The 17,952-nt window shown below is 41.9% G+C and overlaps 1 protein-coding gene and 1 long non-coding RNA gene across 2 annotated transcripts; both read left to right on the top strand.

The window, feature by feature from the left end:
* Positions 1–5,012: 5,012 nt before the first annotated feature.
* On the top strand, positions 5,013–7,177 carry LOC308409417 (Fc receptor-like protein 5; the record flags this gene model as incomplete). The annotated part of the gene is made up of 5 exons (XM_080902160.1): positions 5,013–5,073; positions 5,550–5,585; positions 5,753–6,019; positions 6,099–6,344; positions 7,110–7,177. The coding sequence occupies 5 exons, from the start codon at positions 5,013–5,015 to the stop codon at positions 7,175–7,177; spliced, it is 678 nt and encodes a 225-aa protein (XP_080758286.1).
* Positions 7,178–10,166: 2,989 nt separating this feature from the next.
* Positions 10,167–12,249, top strand: LOC308383663. Its single transcript, XR_013969204.1, has 3 exons — positions 10,167–10,380; positions 11,897–11,945; positions 12,135–12,249. It is a non-coding gene; the product is annotated as an uncharacterized lncRNA (long non-coding RNA).
* The last annotated feature ends 5,703 nt before the right edge of the window (positions 12,250–17,952 follow it).

Raw genomic sequence — 17,952 nt, forward strand, 5'->3', positions numbered from 1 at the left:
TTGTTGATGAGACTTTGTAGAAAGCAGCTGGTCTGAGTGATGTGATCAGAGTGCAGTAGATAATGTCTGACAGCAGTTTGAAGAGGAAATGGATTCTGTTCTGTTCTTCACTCATCACCTACCTGACAGCTGACACCTCACACCTGTTTCTCACCTGCAGGTCGGCCAGGAGGAGACACAGAGGACGGAGGGAAGAAGGATAGACAGAGGAAAAATGGATCTGTTGGGCTGAAAGTTTGTCTGACAGTTTTTAGCATGCTTCTTCTTGTTGCTGTTGGTTTTGCAATCTAGAGAACAACAGACACTTCCTGCTGATCAGAAGCTTGTTTTGAAATGTCCCGAAGATTTTAACGGATTGACTCTGAGTCTCCTGTCGAGGTTCCAACTTCTTGGTGTTGTCATTGAAAAGAATGACAGATATGAACAATGCTGACCATTCAATTTGTAGATTTTGATTTGATTTTAAATTCGTATGTGATTATCTCAAGAATGGATGAATGCCTTAATTTCTGTTGTAGGAAATTGGACCTTGCCGACTGTCCATACAATACACAGACATCACATTGGGGAGACAGGTCAGACTAGGTGGCATAAAGGAAAAACTGTCAAATGTGTAACACAAAAGGGCAGATGAGGAGAAAAAAAAGAAATTCTGCTCATACTGGTCCCCAAAAGGGAGTCAGCATGAGAAGAAAAACAAAAACTCCATTGCACAAAAAAGCACAGATAACTTCACACCTTAACCCCATGAAACACAGACAAGCAACGGGGCGGGAGTATGCCAATGTGCACAGCTGCATCTGGGATGCTGCGATCGCGCATCCGAAGCTGAGCAGCTGTACACATTGGATGGGAGGCAACCATTGGAGGCGATTGGATATGGGTAAGGGAGGGTGGTGGTGAGTGTTTATCAGTGTCAGTGTACATGTGTGTGTGCGTGTGGGAGTGTGTGTCCTGAGTTCAGCCTGAGAAAGTGTCCTTTTGCCTAATTAGTCGAAGATCAACAGTCCGCAGCCTACGCGGGTGGCCTTGAGGGATCTGGCAAGAGAGTCAGTTAGTTCTTATTGTCGTGTCTCAGGGAAGAATTGTTGTTGTTCTCCTCGGCGTCACCCTTCAAGCGTTGACAGTGTTCGCCTTCAAGTGTCCGGCTCGCGCTGTCATGAGGGAGGGGGGACAGCCGCATGAGAAATGTTGGTTATGTTGTTTTAGTACGAGCAAAATGCATCTGAATTTACACTTGTTCTTAATGTCCATCACTGGTCCCTAGGTTTATCAGTCTTCGTTGAAGGGATCTTTCTTTTGAACAGCTGTCACAGCTTGCTTCAGTTTCTTATAAGCCAGAGCCAAGCCATCAAGAACCCAGTTATCATGGTTCTGAATAGGTAGATGTCTTCAATGTCCTCAATAGACCGTCCCGCCAGGCACACGACTCCCCACTTCTGCCACCCGTCCATCATGTATCCAGCAGGGAACGTCCCTCCAGGACACTCAGGCTCTCCCAAATCCAGGCTTCTCGTCGAAAATAGAGTGTTAACTGCATTAAGGGACCAGTTGATCAAATCCAGAGTTCTTCTTGAGATTTTAGAGAACAAGAAAAAGAATGAGAGGCTCTATCAGGGTTAGAGTCAGATGAGACCAGACAAGGACATAGAAGCTGGCAGGGGAGATAAGGAAAGGAGAGGTCCACCTCCACGGAAAGCTGAAGCAGTAAAAATAGATGAAGTTCTGTGGATTATAAATAATTTGTCTGATGGTGTTCAAAATTGATTGGTCAGCTGAATAAAGTCTTTCAGGTTACTGTTATTTTGTATTACGAAACCAAAGAAAGTTCCATGTAGCTACAACGTTTCCTCACTGTTATCTATGAAACTTCAACTGTTTCTTTTAATGACTCTTCACACTGTTATTGAATTTTAAACATTTCCAGAGCTGGTCACATATTGTTGATTTGTTTTTTAGATTGTTTTTGTTCATTGTTTTTTTTTTCTTTTTAATGTATTAACTGAAGTTTTTCTCTGGGTATTTATTTTTCTAAAGATTTTAATCAGAGGCTTTTTGAACAAGTTGATGCAGATTTTACCTGAATTGCAATCAGTCAAATGCAAAAGTAACAGTTCTATGTGAATCAATAAAACACTGTTACGTTGCCACTATGGCACACTCTGTTATCCATGTATCCAAGCTTTAAAACTGAGAACAAACAATCACATTTAGTTTGATGTACTGTTTTATTCATTTACTTGTTGAGTGAGAGGTCACTGGTTCAGTTGCAGCTATACAAAATGCTTTGGGGGTTGAGTCAGTCAATTATCTGCCAATTGTTAGTAGGGAGCAGGTGAAAGTTCTTTACAGTTTGTGTAAATGTGGAAGCAATACCCCATCTTGGAAGTAATAGATAAATGCATGAAAATGCTGCTAGTTAATGCAAGACTGCACTGAACATACCACTGTGTACAGTTTTTACCTTATAAATAAAAAAAAGTGCAGTTGTTGATGTTTGTCCACCAGAGGGCACTCTGCAACTTCCATGATGACAACATGTTTAGAGCACCACAAATGCAATCGTCTGATATGAATGGAATGAGAGCGTAAACAATCCACAACCTGTGTGCAATAAAACAAGTTCATTGTCATGCTGTCTCAGTAAATCTGTTTTGTGTTTTATTCAATTTTATTTTGCGTGAAATGAAATATTGTCCGATATAACAGATTTTTAAATCACGCGTTAGTATTGGAATTGGTCCTGTACTGGAGCTGTTTGTATGTTATTTCTCCAGGCCTATAGGGGGCGCAGGTTTGCACAGTTTGCTATGTTGAGCCAATTAGTCACTAGAAGAAGTGTGATAGGAAGTGTTTGCTCATGAGTGAAGTGAACATGGTGTGTTTCTTCCGATCCAAAGCCATCCACTCCGTTAAATCCCTTTGAGTGGCAATATGAGTACGTTTCTTAGTTGTGTTTACCTTTCAGACAGGGTATATGACATTATTGAAGCGAGTTGGAAAACATTTGATGTGTTTTATATGTCCACTTAAGTTCAACCCAAGCTAATGTTTATGTGACATTTCTGTATTCTGTATCATTTCAGTTTCACACTTTTTTGCATTAAATCCTGTCCAAATACAACACGTGCCTGTTCCTTGGAGGAAGTGATGCAAGAGAGAGTTTAGCTGGCTGTGAATCTCAATACAGGACACTGGGTCACATTGGGTGCAACAGTACAGGTCCCGTATAAATCTGATTATAACCTGGAATAAGCATTCCAAACATCCAAATAATGACATAGGTCGTGTCCAAATTCATGGGCTGCATCCTCCTGAGGACCCGGCCTTCGCGGTCTACCCGAGCAGCGAAAGTCCGCGGTGATCTGAAAATGATGTGCCGGGAGTTGTGCCGTTCTCGGCCGCATCAGTGACCCTCGAGCTCCCAGCTAGCTATCGAGCTGGTGGGTAGCAGACGCCTCCGAAAACGTCGAAGCACTTTTGCAAATATGCGATATCTTGATGAACCGAACAGATATTTGATGTTTACACAACTACTTTCTCGCCTGAAAATATGTTAAAAGTTTATTTTGTGACCCAGAACGATTAGTATGAGTAATTTTAAAACTTAGTAGCGGTCGCCATTGTTGGAAACTGGAGTTTGGCTGGGCTGCGCTATGAATTCTGGGATATGGTAGGCCACGAAGGACACACCCGACCCATCCTTCAAATTCGGGGAAAAGGAGGACCCATTTGTCGGCTGCATTCGGAGGAGTCTACGAATTTGGACAACCTTCGGCACGTCGCTGTAACTTAATCGGTCTACAAATGCGACCTCAGGAGGATGCAGCCCATGAATTTGGACACGACCATAATGCACTAAATAGCTAGCTTCTGTATTGCTATGATGTGCTGTTCTTTTTAATATTAATATTTAATATTCTTATCATCCACATAATAAACAGGATCACTAACAGATAAACTAGCCTCTGTTGATCATTGTGTACATAACACAGCATCGAGGGGTTGTTTGGAGAAACCGGTTACAGTGAAGAGTAACTGAGCATTGTTATGGAAAAAAACACCACGAAGCAGCTCTGTAATCTGAACCAACCTACTCTGCTTTGGTGAAATCATGTTGAAATTACTAACTAGTTGGTAGACATTAGCATTTCCTTATGCTGACAACAGCTAAAGCTTGATCACAGAGTTATTGTGCTAATTTTCAAAAAAAAAAAAAAAAGTTTGTATAGAATATAAAGTTAACTTATCTTTTAAGGTTGACTTTTGAGTTGATTTCATTATTAACACTGTCAGAATACAGTCCGTAGGCAGAAAATACTTTTTATTCCCTTCTGGCCGTGCTTATTTGAATTGAAAATTGAATTTTAATTATGTTAAAGCATAATCAAGAGACATCTGCACATCCACAAAGTTTGGGCAATCTCTTTGATTTTTAAGCCAGTGACCACCCTTTTTATGAGTTAAGCATGTTAATATCAATCTCTGGAAGAATCAATGACGATCTTCTTACATCCTCATTTGTATTTAAAGTCCAACATCTCCCTCTAGTGGCCAAATATAAACCATGTGTGAGGATGGTGTTAATGTAAAATGTGAATCATAGTGTTCCAGTCAGTCATCAGTGTGTCTCTGCACAGCTGTAATTAAAATGTGTTCAGAGGGCCTCAGTGTCTGAATGGTTCCAGTTCAGCTCCATAACAGCAGCGTCCCTGGTTTGATTCCTGTGTTTCAGCTCATATCTGCCTCTCTCACTGAGGGGGACGTAACTACATGGACATGGATTTGTTCATCAACCAAACTACAGATCACTGAGAGGAGAAACTTTGTGAATAAACTTAGAAATGTCACTAAGCAGGACGAGCTTGATTGTCTCATAGAAAACTCATCGTCTGGATTAAAATGTCATGTAAATGTCTCAGTTTAACCTTAAGTGACATTAAAACAGTGTTGTTATTTTCTCTAACTTAGACACTGCAATGGGCTTGTAATTGGCAGTAACATACGTGCACATGTTCATAGACATGTGCACGTATGTGTTACATCTAAAGTACTTTACAGGGGCACTGGAGCGTGAGTGTCTGTATGTTTTAGATCATCTTTACTGGACGTCATTAGCTCTGCACTTACTAACAGAGGAAGACTCAGAGGAAGAGGGCGGGCTTTACTTGGTGTCAGTGCAAGAAATGAAAAAAAGCTCAAATGAGTGAGAAGGACGATGAAGGAAACATCTGTGCTGTGTCTGCTCTGTAAGTAGAATCTCTGTGTTTGTTTGAATTCTTGTACTTTGACTGTCTGCTCTCCTGATAACTGATGATGGAGGAGAAGACATGAAAAACAAATCAGGCTGAATTCAAGTTCAAACACCACGAGGACCAACTGCAGGTCTGAACTGACTCTTTATCTTTGCTCTAAACTTTGACATGTTGCTGGCATTACATAGAAACTGAGCCAATATATCAGAGATGAGTTTGTGTGTTTGTCAGCTGTTTGTGTGGAGTTGTTCTTCATGTTCACCTCAAATCAACCTGAGTGTCATTTCTCTTTAGTTCTGATCTCACTGCTGAGCTGCACAACAAACCAAGGTCAGTAACCTTCTTCTGTCACAGTTTAAACCTGAGAAATGCTCACTGATATGACCTGATTGGGTTCATGCTTCACAATGGAGCTCACATACAAAACTAATGAATAATTGCCCTAATGTTTTGAGAGAAGTAAACAGATCATCAGTTTTTCATTTTAACCCTCACAGCTCGGCTGACTGTGAGTCCCAGCAGCTCTCAGTTCTTTCAAGGAGCCTTTGTGTCTCTGAGCTGTGAGGAGGACGACAGCTCTGCTGGATGGACTCTGAGGAGAAACACAAGCACACGACAGAGGACTCAGTGTGGAAGAGATGGGTTTGGAAAACCAGCTGGCTTTTCCTGTGGCATCAGCTACATCAACACATGGGACAGTGGAGTTTACTGGTGTGAGTCCAGAGAGGGTCCCATCAGTAACATGGTTAACCTGACAGTCACTGGTAAGCTGAGTGTGTGGAGTTAGTGTTGATGAAGCTGTGTGTAAATGGATGAAATGCTGTAGTTTGTCTCTGTGTTGAGGTGGATCAGTGATCCTGCAGAGTCCTGTCCTCCCTGTGATGGAGGGAGATGATGTCACTCTGCTCTGTAAAACAAAGACCACTCCCTCCAACCTCCCAGCTGCTTTCTATAAAGATGGCTCCCTCATCAGGAAGCAGCCTACAGGTCACATGACCATCCAGCATGTTTCCAGGTCTGATGAAGGCCTCTACAAGTGTGACATCAGCGGTCATGGAGAGTCTCCATCCAGCTGGATCACTGTCACAGGTGACACACTCACCTGTCTGTGTTTCTGCAGCTTTCAACATTCACAATGTGACGACAACTTAATGACTGTGTTTGCTTTATTTTAGGGGAACACACCACCACACCTCCACCTACATCCACGCCTCCACCTACATCCACACCTCCTCCTGGTTCCTCTCTCAAACATGTGTTGTCATCTGTTGGATCAGTCTGTGTTTTGGTTCTACTGGTGTTACTGGTTCTACTGGTGAGACGATGTGTTCACAGGAAACCTGAAGGTGAGACTCAGACTTCCTGATCTTTCATGTCTGAGTTTGTTTAATAGAATAAGATAAGATAAGATAAGATAAGACAAGACAAGACTTTATTGATCCCACAATGGGGAAATTTTTGCGTCACCTCAGCTTAAGTACAGATATATGAAGGAAAGGATATACAAAAATACAAATAAGTACAATCAATGAAAAAAGTAAGATAATACACTATATACAATGGTAGCATACACAGATTATGGATATAGTTGGAAATATGGAAGACATAAACTATATAGCTTGGAAGGTCCATTATGCATGAAGTGGTGACCGTGGATGTTCACAGTGTCCAGTGACTTATGACTTATGACATCGTGATTGAGGAGTTATAGAGTCTAACTGCTGTTGGGATGAATGATCTGCGAAAGCGCTCCTTCCTGCAGCGAGGGTGTTTCAGTCTCTGACTAAAGGAGCTGCTCAGCCCACTCACATACTCATGCAGTGGGTGATGTGGGTTGTTCATGATGGATGTCAGCTTTACCAACATCCTCCTCTCGCCAACCACCTCCACAGACTCCAGGGGACATCCCAGCACAGAGCTAGACCTCCGCACCAGTTTGTCAATCCTGCACTCCCGCAGTAGGCCACTGCATAGAAAAGGGCAGATGCTACCACAGTGTCATAGAATGTCCTTAGCAGAGTCCTGCAGACTCCGAAGGACCTCAGTCTCCTCCGCAGGTGGAGTCGACTCTGGCCCTTCTTATAGAGCATGTCTGTATTTGTAGTCCAGTTTATAGTTGAGGTGAACACCCAGGTACTTATAAGAGTCCACTATCTCAATGTCTTTCCCTTGGATGTTCACCGGTGTTGTAGGGGGTGACTTCCTCCTGAAGTCTATGATCATCTCCTTTGTCTCGCCGGCGTTGATTTGGAGTACGTTGGTCTCACACCAGCCAACAAAGTCACTGATGACCCCCCTGTATTCCTGATCATTCCCGTCTGATACGCATCCAATGATGGCTGTATGATCTGAGTACTTCTGTATATGGCAATTGTCCGAATTATAACAGAAGTCTGAAGTGTAAAGGCTGAACAGGAAAGGTGAGAGAACCGTGCCCTGTGGTGCCCCCGTGCTGCAGATTACCACCTCGGACACACAGTCATGGAGCCTCACATACTGTGGTCTGTTGGTAAGGTAGTCGATGGTCCATGCAGTCAGCTGTTTGCCTACTCCAGCTCCCTCCAGCTTCCCTCTCAGTAGTGCGGGTTGGATGGTGTTGAAGCACTGGAGAAGTCAAAAAACATGATCCTCACAGTGCTCCCCGCCTGCTCTAAGTGAGAGAGGGATCGGTGTACCAGGTAGATGACAGCGTCATCCACCCCAATTCTAGAACGGTAGGCGAACTGCAGGGGGTCCAACACTGAGCCCACCAGTGGCTGAAGGTGGTGCAGGATGAGCCTTTCCATGATCTTCATCAGATGAGAAGTCAAGGCAACAGGCCTGAAGTGGTTGGGCTCCCTGGGGTGTGCGATTTTTGGCACCGGAACCACACAGGAAGTCTTTCACAGTTCAGGAACCCTCTCCAGGCTCAGGCTCAGGTTGAAGATGTACAGGGCCACCTGACAGAGCTGGTCTGCACAGTCCCTGAGCAGTCTGGAGCAGATTCCATCCGGACCTGCTGCCTTCCTTGCCTTCGTCCTCTTGAGCTGATTTCTCACCTGATCAGCTGTGAAGTAGATGTGAGGCTGGGCTGGAGTGGGGGGTGGGGCTCGCTTTGTTGTGGATAGATGTGGGGATAGGGGTGAAGCAGGGTTGTGGTGAGAGGAGAGCTCAGGTGACAATGGCATTGCACCCAGAGGGGGGGGGGGCGGCAAATGGAGGGGAGTTAATGGAACCTGGGGGGTGGGAGAGGTGATAAGTGGGCGATTGTCAAATCTGTTAAAAAACAGATTCAAGTCATTAGCCCACCCCCGGCCAGCAGACACTGTGGCTCCTCCATTGTCCTGGAAGTGTCCAGAGATTTTTTTCATGTTCCTCCAGACTTCTCTGAAGTTTTTCTGTTGGAGTTGGTTTTCCATTGCAGGTTTCACAAAGGAACAGAACTAAACTGGGAATACTAACAGAAGACTGTGGGAACACAGAAAGACACACAGATTCGGGGAGAAGACACTGACGACGCGACACTGACCTGAGGGAGACATGCACATAAATACACAGAGGGTTAACGAGGGAAGTGGGAGCACACGGGGAACACAGCTGACACAGATAATCATAACGAGACAGGGCAGGAGTGAACACAACATGACGCATACTGACGAGAGACTGTCAAAGTAAAACAGGAAGTACACGGAGTTTCAGACAGGAGGAGAGAGCACGGGGAGAACACAGACATAACAGGCTGGGGAAAACATGGAATAAAACACAAGGAGAGACGAGGGCTCACAGGTACACAGGGGTACACAGGAGGTAACCAAATAAGGAACATCTTAACTAAATAACCTAGGAACCAAGGCATAAATAGGGAACAAAATACAAAAACACACAAAAACTAAGAATACTGGGCCAACATGGCCCAGGACCATGACACCTTGCCTTCTCGGATCTTGTATTTAAGATCCTTTTGGACTTTCTTAAGTTCCTCCTTGTCTCCCGACCAGAAAGTACTCTTCTTCTTGTTCAGCAGGGCCTTCAGTTCTGGGGTGACCCACGGTTTATTGTTTGAGAAACACTGTATCTTCTTGGTAGGCACAGTGTTCTCAACACAGAAATTAATGTAGTCCGTGATGCAGTGAGTGAGGGCGCCGATGTCCTCACCGTGAGGCTTGCAGAGTTCTTGCCAGTCTGTGCATTCAAAACAGTCTCTTAGGGCCTCAGTGCATTCCTCAGACCACAACCTTATCACCTTCTTCGTGGGGGGGGGGGGGGGGGGGGGGGTAGGTGGGGTGGAGAAGGACCAGGTTGTGGTCTGAGTGGCCAAGCAGGGGGAGGGGTGATGCACTGTAAGCCTGCTTTGTGTTGGCAAACAATAGATCCAGGGTTTTGCTGTCCCTTGTATGGCAGTCAACGTACTGGGAGAAGTTTGGGAGAGTGACAGATAGTGAGGCATGATTGAAGTCCCCAGAAATAATAATGAGGGACTGCGGATGTGCCATCTGTAGCTGAGAGACAGTGGAGTGAATGTAATCACAGGCTGCTGTAGCGTCGGCCAAGGGTGGGATGTAAACAGCACAATAACGTGTGAAAATTCCCTGGCCAGGTGGTATGGCCGGACGCTAACTGCCAACAGTTCTATGTCTTTGGTACAGCTCTGTTCCTTCACAGTGATGTGCCCCGGGTTACACCATCTCTCATTGACATACATTGCTAGTCCCCCACCTCTCCTCTTACCACTCTCCATTGCATTCCGGTCCGCTCTAACCAGTTGAAAGCCATCCAGAGTTATGACAGAGTCCGGTGTGTGGTCCGTGAGCCATGTCTCAGTGAACAGGAGGAGGCTGCTCTGCTTGTACTCCCACTGCAGTCTGGTTAGCGCAATTAGCTCTTCCATCTTGTTTGGTAAAGATCTTACATTACCCATGAGAATGGATGGAATGCTTGGTTTGTACCGTCGAATAAAGTTCACATTCATTATAATGACAGTAACAACTTTCTTAAATGTAATCTCTGTTTAGATATTTAATTTATATTATTTTTCATTTTGGATAATTTCAGCAGGTCAAGAAGAAACTGGAGAAGATGACATCATCACTCATGTCATGTACAGTTTCATCAAATCATCAACAACAGCCAGTCAGACGAAGCAGAGGTGATGTTGTGTTTTCTTCCTGTTATACTGCGAGGACATTTGTGCGTGTAGATCAGGGGTTCCATTATGTTTATATATATTTGTTCATTATTGATCGATACTGAAAGTTGAACAAGAACACATTCATCATTTGGGGATGTTTTGAGTTCAACAGATTTTCTGGGATCATGTTAGCAGCACCTTCCCCTTTATGTCTCCTCAGCAGGAAGTGAAGCAAAAGAGCAAAAGGATCTCAATCCCCTTCCTAAGATCCAGTAAAGCAACTCCAGTCCTCTAAAGTTTCTCTCCTTTGGCTTTTAGATACATCCTTGATCCAAATGATTATCTCACTTGTTATCAGTTTAAAACGCTACAGGACAGTATTTCTTGAGGAGTGGAATCAGAGAAACCCGCTCTAGGTAAACCAAAGTGTCAGGTTACGTCAAATCTTGGTTTGGTGTGGATTTATCTGGATATGTAATTTTTCGCTTGGTTTTGGTAGCACTGGTGTCTGGTCATTCCAGAAGCAAAATCGTCTACTTTCACAGAGGCTGTTCATAAATGACTGCCATAACAGTAAAAACATCCACTTGCTGGATTAATTATATTTTATTTTCAGGGTTTTTTGTTTGAACCTGAATTCAAAACCATCTAAACTGACGCGATGTAAAGAGATCAAGTATGAAAATATTTTAAAAAGGAGATGAAATCAAAGAAATGAATTCTGAATATAAATTAGTAAAAGCAAGTGTCCACACCCATGCTCTCAAACAGCCAATCAACAGCTGAAAGATGAAACATGTGACTTTGACTCATGTTCAGGTTTAGCTCATTTGTTACTATGTAAAAAGGTAAAACATGATGGCTGCTAACATGTTTTATTTCTTTTTCAATGGACATTTATGCAGCGTAGCACTGTGCGGACATTTAAATACAAAGTTTAATTACACGTTAGTTTCCTTTGAGTATAATTTGATGAGTGAGATGTAATCATGTGTGTTCAACTCTGTACTTACTGAGTGTTGTTCACTGTGAGCTGGACTGTGTGTTTGTGGTCTGTGGTTGAAGCTAGCAGCTCTGCAGTCGTCCAGCATCCTGTTTTTGTTTTTAACATTTGTGTCTCCAACATTTGAAATTCTCAGTAACAGTTTATAGTTTCTGTGCCTTCCTAACATGTTGAACATGTACATTGATGTTGATGAATCTAGAGTAACTGCAGTCTGAAGCTGGTGAGATGTCCCGCTGCAGTGTGCTCTGGTTGGTCTAATAATAGTGTTCATGCTGTGAGAACATGTTTGCTTTCTGCTCTGTGGTGAAGTGTCAAAAAGCAGAAGGCAGCTTTGTGGTCGTCTGACTTATTTATCACAGAAACACCTCCAAGTTCTTTGTGGTCACTCTGTGTTTCACAGCAGAGATGTGAAGATGAGAACATTTTGAAAAGCTGCTGTGGTTTATTAAAATGATCTCTTCATGAAGAAGAATTTAAAAAAAAAAGATCACCTGCAGTAAGTTAACACTTAGGTGTTTTATTCTGCAGAGAGTGAAGCAGCTGAAGACGTCAGTTATGAACCAACAAGGTATCCCAGGTACAGCTGCTCTTTATCTTTGACTTTATCTTTGACTCTGAGCTAAGCTAACCACACAACATCAAGACTCCAGATCAGAGCTCTGAACTGGGACTGTGTTTGATGCAGAGAGTTGGAGATTGGAGGTATTGAACTACAAATCTTGTAATCATGTTTCCTGTTGTTTGAACTGTGTGTGTTTGTGTTCAGACTTTAAACCAGAGCCAGACACCATCTACTCTTCACTGAAGTAGTCCACCAGTCCAACCACTGACGTCCAGCTGCTGGTCTCTAACTGGTCCCCCCCAGCACTTCAGACCAGAGGACATCAACATGTTTAAAGATTTTTATATTTATTGAATTACATTCAGTATTTGAATGTGTCATTTTCTATATCAGTAATAAACATATTAGTCTGTTTTATGTCCTCGATAATTTCAGTGTTATTTATATGTTGTTCTATTTGTTCTCACTTGTTTTTCCTTGTGTGGTTCTTTGGGTTTCACCAATGTGTCAGATGGAAAGCTTGACTGTTCCTGCTTGGTTAATGCTAACTGACAGACTCTTGAGTGCACAATATACACTCAACAAAAATATAAACGCAACACCTTTGTTACTGCTCCCATTCCCCATGGGATGGACGTAGAGACCTAAAATTCATTCCAGATACACAATATAACCATCCCTCCCAAACAGTGGTCACAAATCAGTCCAAATGTGTGGTAGTGGGCACATCTGCTATATTGAGATAATCCATCCCACCTCACAGGTGTGCCACATCAGGATGCTGATCTGACATCATGAGTAGTGCACAGGTGTACCTCAGACTGCCCACAACAAAAGGCCACCCTGGAATGTGCAGTTTTGTCTCACAGCAAAATGCCACAGATGCCACAAGCAATGAGGGAGCGTGCAATTGGCATGCTGACAGCAGGAATGTCAACCAGATCTGTCGCCCGTGCTTTGAATGTTCATTTCTCAACCATAAGCCGTCTCCACAGGCGTTTCAGAGAATATGGCAGCACATCCAACCGGCCTCACAACCGCAGACCTCCACATCCAGCAGGTTCACCGCCAAGATCGTCTGAGACCAGCCACCCAGACAGCTGCTGGAACAATTGGTTTGCACAACCAAACAATTTCTGCAGAAACTGTCAGAAACCATCTCAGGGACGCTCAACTGCATGCCCGTCGTCCTCATCGGGGTCTTGACCTGACTCCAGCTCGTCGCCGTAACAGACTTGTGTGGGCAAATGCTCACATTCGATGGCGTCTGGCACGTTGGAGAGGTGTGCGCTTCACGGATGAATCATGGTTCACATTGTTCAGGGCAGATGGCAGCTGAGAATGTCCCAGTTCTTGCATGGCCAGCATACTCACCGGACATGTCACCCATTGAGCATGTTCGGGATGTGCTTGACCGGCGTATACGACAGCGTGTACCAGTTCCCACGAATATCCAACAACCTCGCACAGCCATTGAAGTGGAGTGGACCAACATTCCACAGGCCACAATTGACAATCTGATAGACTCCATGCGACGATGTGTTGCACTGCATGAGGCAAATGGTGGTCACACCAGATACTGACCGGTTCTGGGTCCCCAGACCCCCAATAGCGCAAAAAACTGCACATTCCAGGGTGGCCTTTTGTTGTGGGTAGTCTGAGGTACACCTGTGCACTACTCATGATGTCAGATCAGCATCCTGATGTGGCACACCTGTGAGGTGGGATGGATTATCTCAATATGGCAGATGTGCCCACTACCACACATTTGGACTGATTTGTGACCACTGTTTGGGAGGGATGGTTATATTGTGTATCTGGAATGAATTTTAGGTCTCTACGTCCATCCCATGGGGAATGGGAGCAGTAACAAAGGTGTTGCGTTTATATTTTTGTTGAGTGTAATAAACATTAAACTACAACCACAGACTAGAAACAGCAGTTGTTGTTGTTGTTGTTTTTTAATTAATTTAATTTAATTTAAGTTTTTTTTTACTTTTCTTTCTTCTTCTTCTGAACTGGAGTCACTTTATACCTCATCTGGTCCCAGGATCTCTCTGGAGGATGGAAAACATCACTGTGGTAAAAATCATGAGGAAAACTCTGCCACTGTGACCTGACTATGGATAAACAGAGTCAATACATTGATCCTCACTGCAGTGCTGGAGGTCATGCAGAGTAAATATCTCATTAAACACCATGTTTCTGACAATTTATTAAAATAACTTCAGCTTTGTCTCAATTTAGACAAAAGTTACAGGTCATAAAAATCTTTATGTTTTAAGACCTGACTGAGATTTAATTCATATATTGATTTGTGTCATCAGTTTATACGTGAATATAAATGTTGTAGCAAAAACATTAGTAAAATAATGATCTAATCCAGGTTGTTCATTTCACACACAGACATTACACTGTACAGGAACGCTTCATCCAGTTTTATCTCGACATAACCAGAGTACCACCAACACCAGTTTAGGTTAGTGAAGATATTTTCATCATATTTGAATACTTTTACTGAGGACATATCTTTCCCAACTACAATATGAACTGTGTACAAAATCTCCCAGCCAACAATACAAATATTGAGCTCACCATAACCCTGAATACATGAAGTGGAATCAGAAATTCGTCAGAGCCCCTTCACTTGTTGCCGCCTGACGCTACAGTTGGTTAGATTATTTCACCCTCATGACTCCACACTCACATCTACACTGACCAATACCAAATTAAAACCTCAATGCATTTTTTATTAATACTTAAACAATGAAAAATAACAAGTAATTTTGTTAAATGTCAGGCATGCAGTCTTTGGTCCTTCTGCTCCTCCCCTCATCATGTGACTCAGTGGGCACATGGAGGCTACAGCCAAGGAGAAAGTGAAACATGGTGTGGAAATATTTCACTGGTGTAAATGAACAAAAGTGCTTTTAATTTATATTTCAGCTCACTGAAATATATCCAATTCTCTGATAGTGACCCTGTAAATACTTATTTACATATCTGACTGATGCCAAATGCTGCAGCACTACAAGATTCATTCAGCCTGAGCTGAACAGGTTTCCATTACATTTTCTGAGTCATAGTTCTGTTTGTTCAATTATAGTCTGAATTTATTTATTCATGCAGTGAATATTTTCCTTGAAATGTAGAAGCTGCTCCACTGGAAGAGATTTCTGAGAGAGGATTTCTATGAATGAGGGAGCTTCAGCCAGTGACCTGTCCAGTCTGTGAGGCTAATGGACTTCTTACTTTTATTACAGCTGTCTTCGTGTTTCTTCACTGAGGTTACATCTGTGTTGGGTTTGTGTTAGCCTGGTTGAAGTTCAAAGTTCAACTTAAATTTAAATTTAGGTGACTCCTCTCCTGACTGTGGCTGCTGTCCATGGTGCTGATCAGCAACTGGAACAACGCTAATGATTATTCCTCATATTGTTGCTGCATCCACACTGTGTGTGTGTGTGTGTGTGTGTATTTCAGAGATGCTGGAATAAAAATAGGGAGTTTAAATTGTCCCATATTAAAGTAAACACAGTGCTGATATGAAGGGGAAACAGCTGTTGTTTAATGTTTATTTCTGACTGTGTTTATTAAATATGTTCACTGTACTCTGGAATAAATACGTCCTGTTTCAGATTGGAAATATACAGAAAATCAGACCAGACTTCGATCAAAACAAGAGATGGAAATGAAACTAAAGAGATTCAAGTAGACTCAGAAAAGTATGAAATGCTCAAACAAGAAGAATCAAATGTCACTTTATTTTTCTGTTTCTGTTTGTAACAGTGTTCCTGGACCTAATCGAACACAGGAATCCTAAGACTGACTGTTAAACACTCAGTGAAACAACAAAAACTGGCAGAGAAGAGTTTGCAGCATTTAAATACTCATGTGTTTATTTTAAATTCACACGTGACCATGCTGCAGCAGGGTTTGGCCTGTTCCTGCCGTAGGTCATGATGCAAAAACATGGCTCAGTTAGTCCATTGATAGGTGGTTGCCAGGCCGCACATTATGATATAATGTATAATTCAACTTTTATGGATATGAATGATGAGCTATTTTTGTCAAATGAATTTGTTTGTTCCCTTCATGAGGTTGTAAAGAGAAAAAAAAGGTCATTTTAGAACATTGCTATGCAACATGATGATATCATGACCGCAGATAAAGATGGGAATCTTCAAGACGCTGAGATTTACCTCATGTTTATTTTTGGTTGATCAAAGAGTGGGTAGACAAAACAAGCACAGAGACACAGAGACTCACTGGCTGCCAGCAATACGTTTTCAACAACAGAAGACAAGTTAAGACAAGTTAAGTGTTTGCAAAAACAGTCACAGACATAAAAGCTTCTCTCTCGCTCTGCTGCCTGAATGACTGTCAGCTGGTTGGTAAATATTCCCTGGACAAAATTCCCTCGGTGGTGTTGTTGAATTTTCCCTTTTTAACATCAAAGCTCCAGAGCTTCTGTCACCACACCCACAGTGCTGCGTGTATTGCTGTTGTGTCTTGTCACTGTATGATCAGACACACAACACACACAGTCTGTACCAGTGACAAACACTCACTGCTGAAGCAGATTCACCTGCATACAGTTCAGCATCCAATAATTAATCAGAAAGTGAAATTATTGATCTTGATTTTAAGACTATTCTGAAGTGAAGACTTAACAAGGCTTAGACTCACTTCTCCACATGGCTGATGACACAGAGCTTTTCAGGCCTTTTTAGAGCAAATGTTGTTGAGAAAGCAAATAAAAATGTGCTGTCATATGCTCCAACTTGTTTTGAGTAAAAATCGCTTGAAAAGAAAAACATTGTGGTTTAAGTTTATTTTCTTTCAAGTGATGATTCCACAACAACACTTCCACAGTGTTTCCTGGTACTGATTTGATAAACATAAAGTTGCTCTTGTTCTTTTCACTTGCAATTATACAAGGAAGTGAACATTTAATGCTTCCACTATTTTTGCATCTCATTTCTCATTTGTCCTCCTGGTTTTGAAAATGTCTTGCTGGCATATTTCTGCCTCAGTGTGAGAAAAACTAAAGAAGAAATTCTTTTTTTTTTTTAGGTACAGCAATGATGGTCAGTTTGATCCAGGACATGTTTAGTTATCCAAAAATGTCAGAAATGAAATTTTTTTTTAAAAAAAAAACATTGTTTATATATCTCATTATTAACCCGGAATCCCCCGGCAGCCTACGTCTATTGCAGCATAACTAAGGGAGGATTCAGGGTCACCTGGTCCAGCCCTAACTATATGCTTTAGCAAAAAGGAAAGTTTGAAGCCTAATCTTAAAAGTAGAGATAGTGTCTGTCTCCTGAATCCAAACTGGAAGCTGGTTCCACAGAAGAGGGGCCTGAAAACTGAAGGCTCTCCCTCCCATTCTACTTTTAAATACTCTAGGAACAACAAGTATTTTTTTTTTTATTCCTATTTATTCTATTTATCCCCTTTGTATATTTTATTTATATTTGTCTCTGTATTTATATGTGTGTGTGTGTGTGTGTGTGTGTGTGTGTGTGTGTGTGTGTGTGTGTGTGTGTGTGTGTGTGTGTGTGTGTGTGTGTATATATGTATATATATATATATTTATATATATATATATATATAAATATATATATATATATATATATATATTTATATATATATATATATATATATATATATATATATATATATATATATATATATATATATATATATATATATATATATGTATATATATATATATATATATATATATATATATATATACATATATATATATATAACAATTCTGTAACTGTAACTTCGGTCGTTGCTGTGCTTTTTTTTGGAAGTCGAATTTCCCAGAGGAACCCACCCGAGGGATTAATAAAGTTCTATCTTATCTTATCTTATCTCTTATCTTAAGTAGGCCTGCAGAGCAAGAGCGAAGTGCTCTAATAGGGTGATATGGTACTACAAGGTCATTAAGATAAGATGGGGCCTGATTATTTAAGACCTTGTATGTGAGGAGCAGGATTTGAATTCAATT

Source organism: Rhamphochromis sp. 'chilingali' (genome assembly GCF_963969265.1).
Source record: "Rhamphochromis sp. 'chilingali' genome assembly, chromosome: 1".
Taxonomy (NCBI): Eukaryota; Metazoa; Chordata; class Actinopteri; order Cichliformes; family Cichlidae; genus Rhamphochromis; species Rhamphochromis sp. 'chilingali'.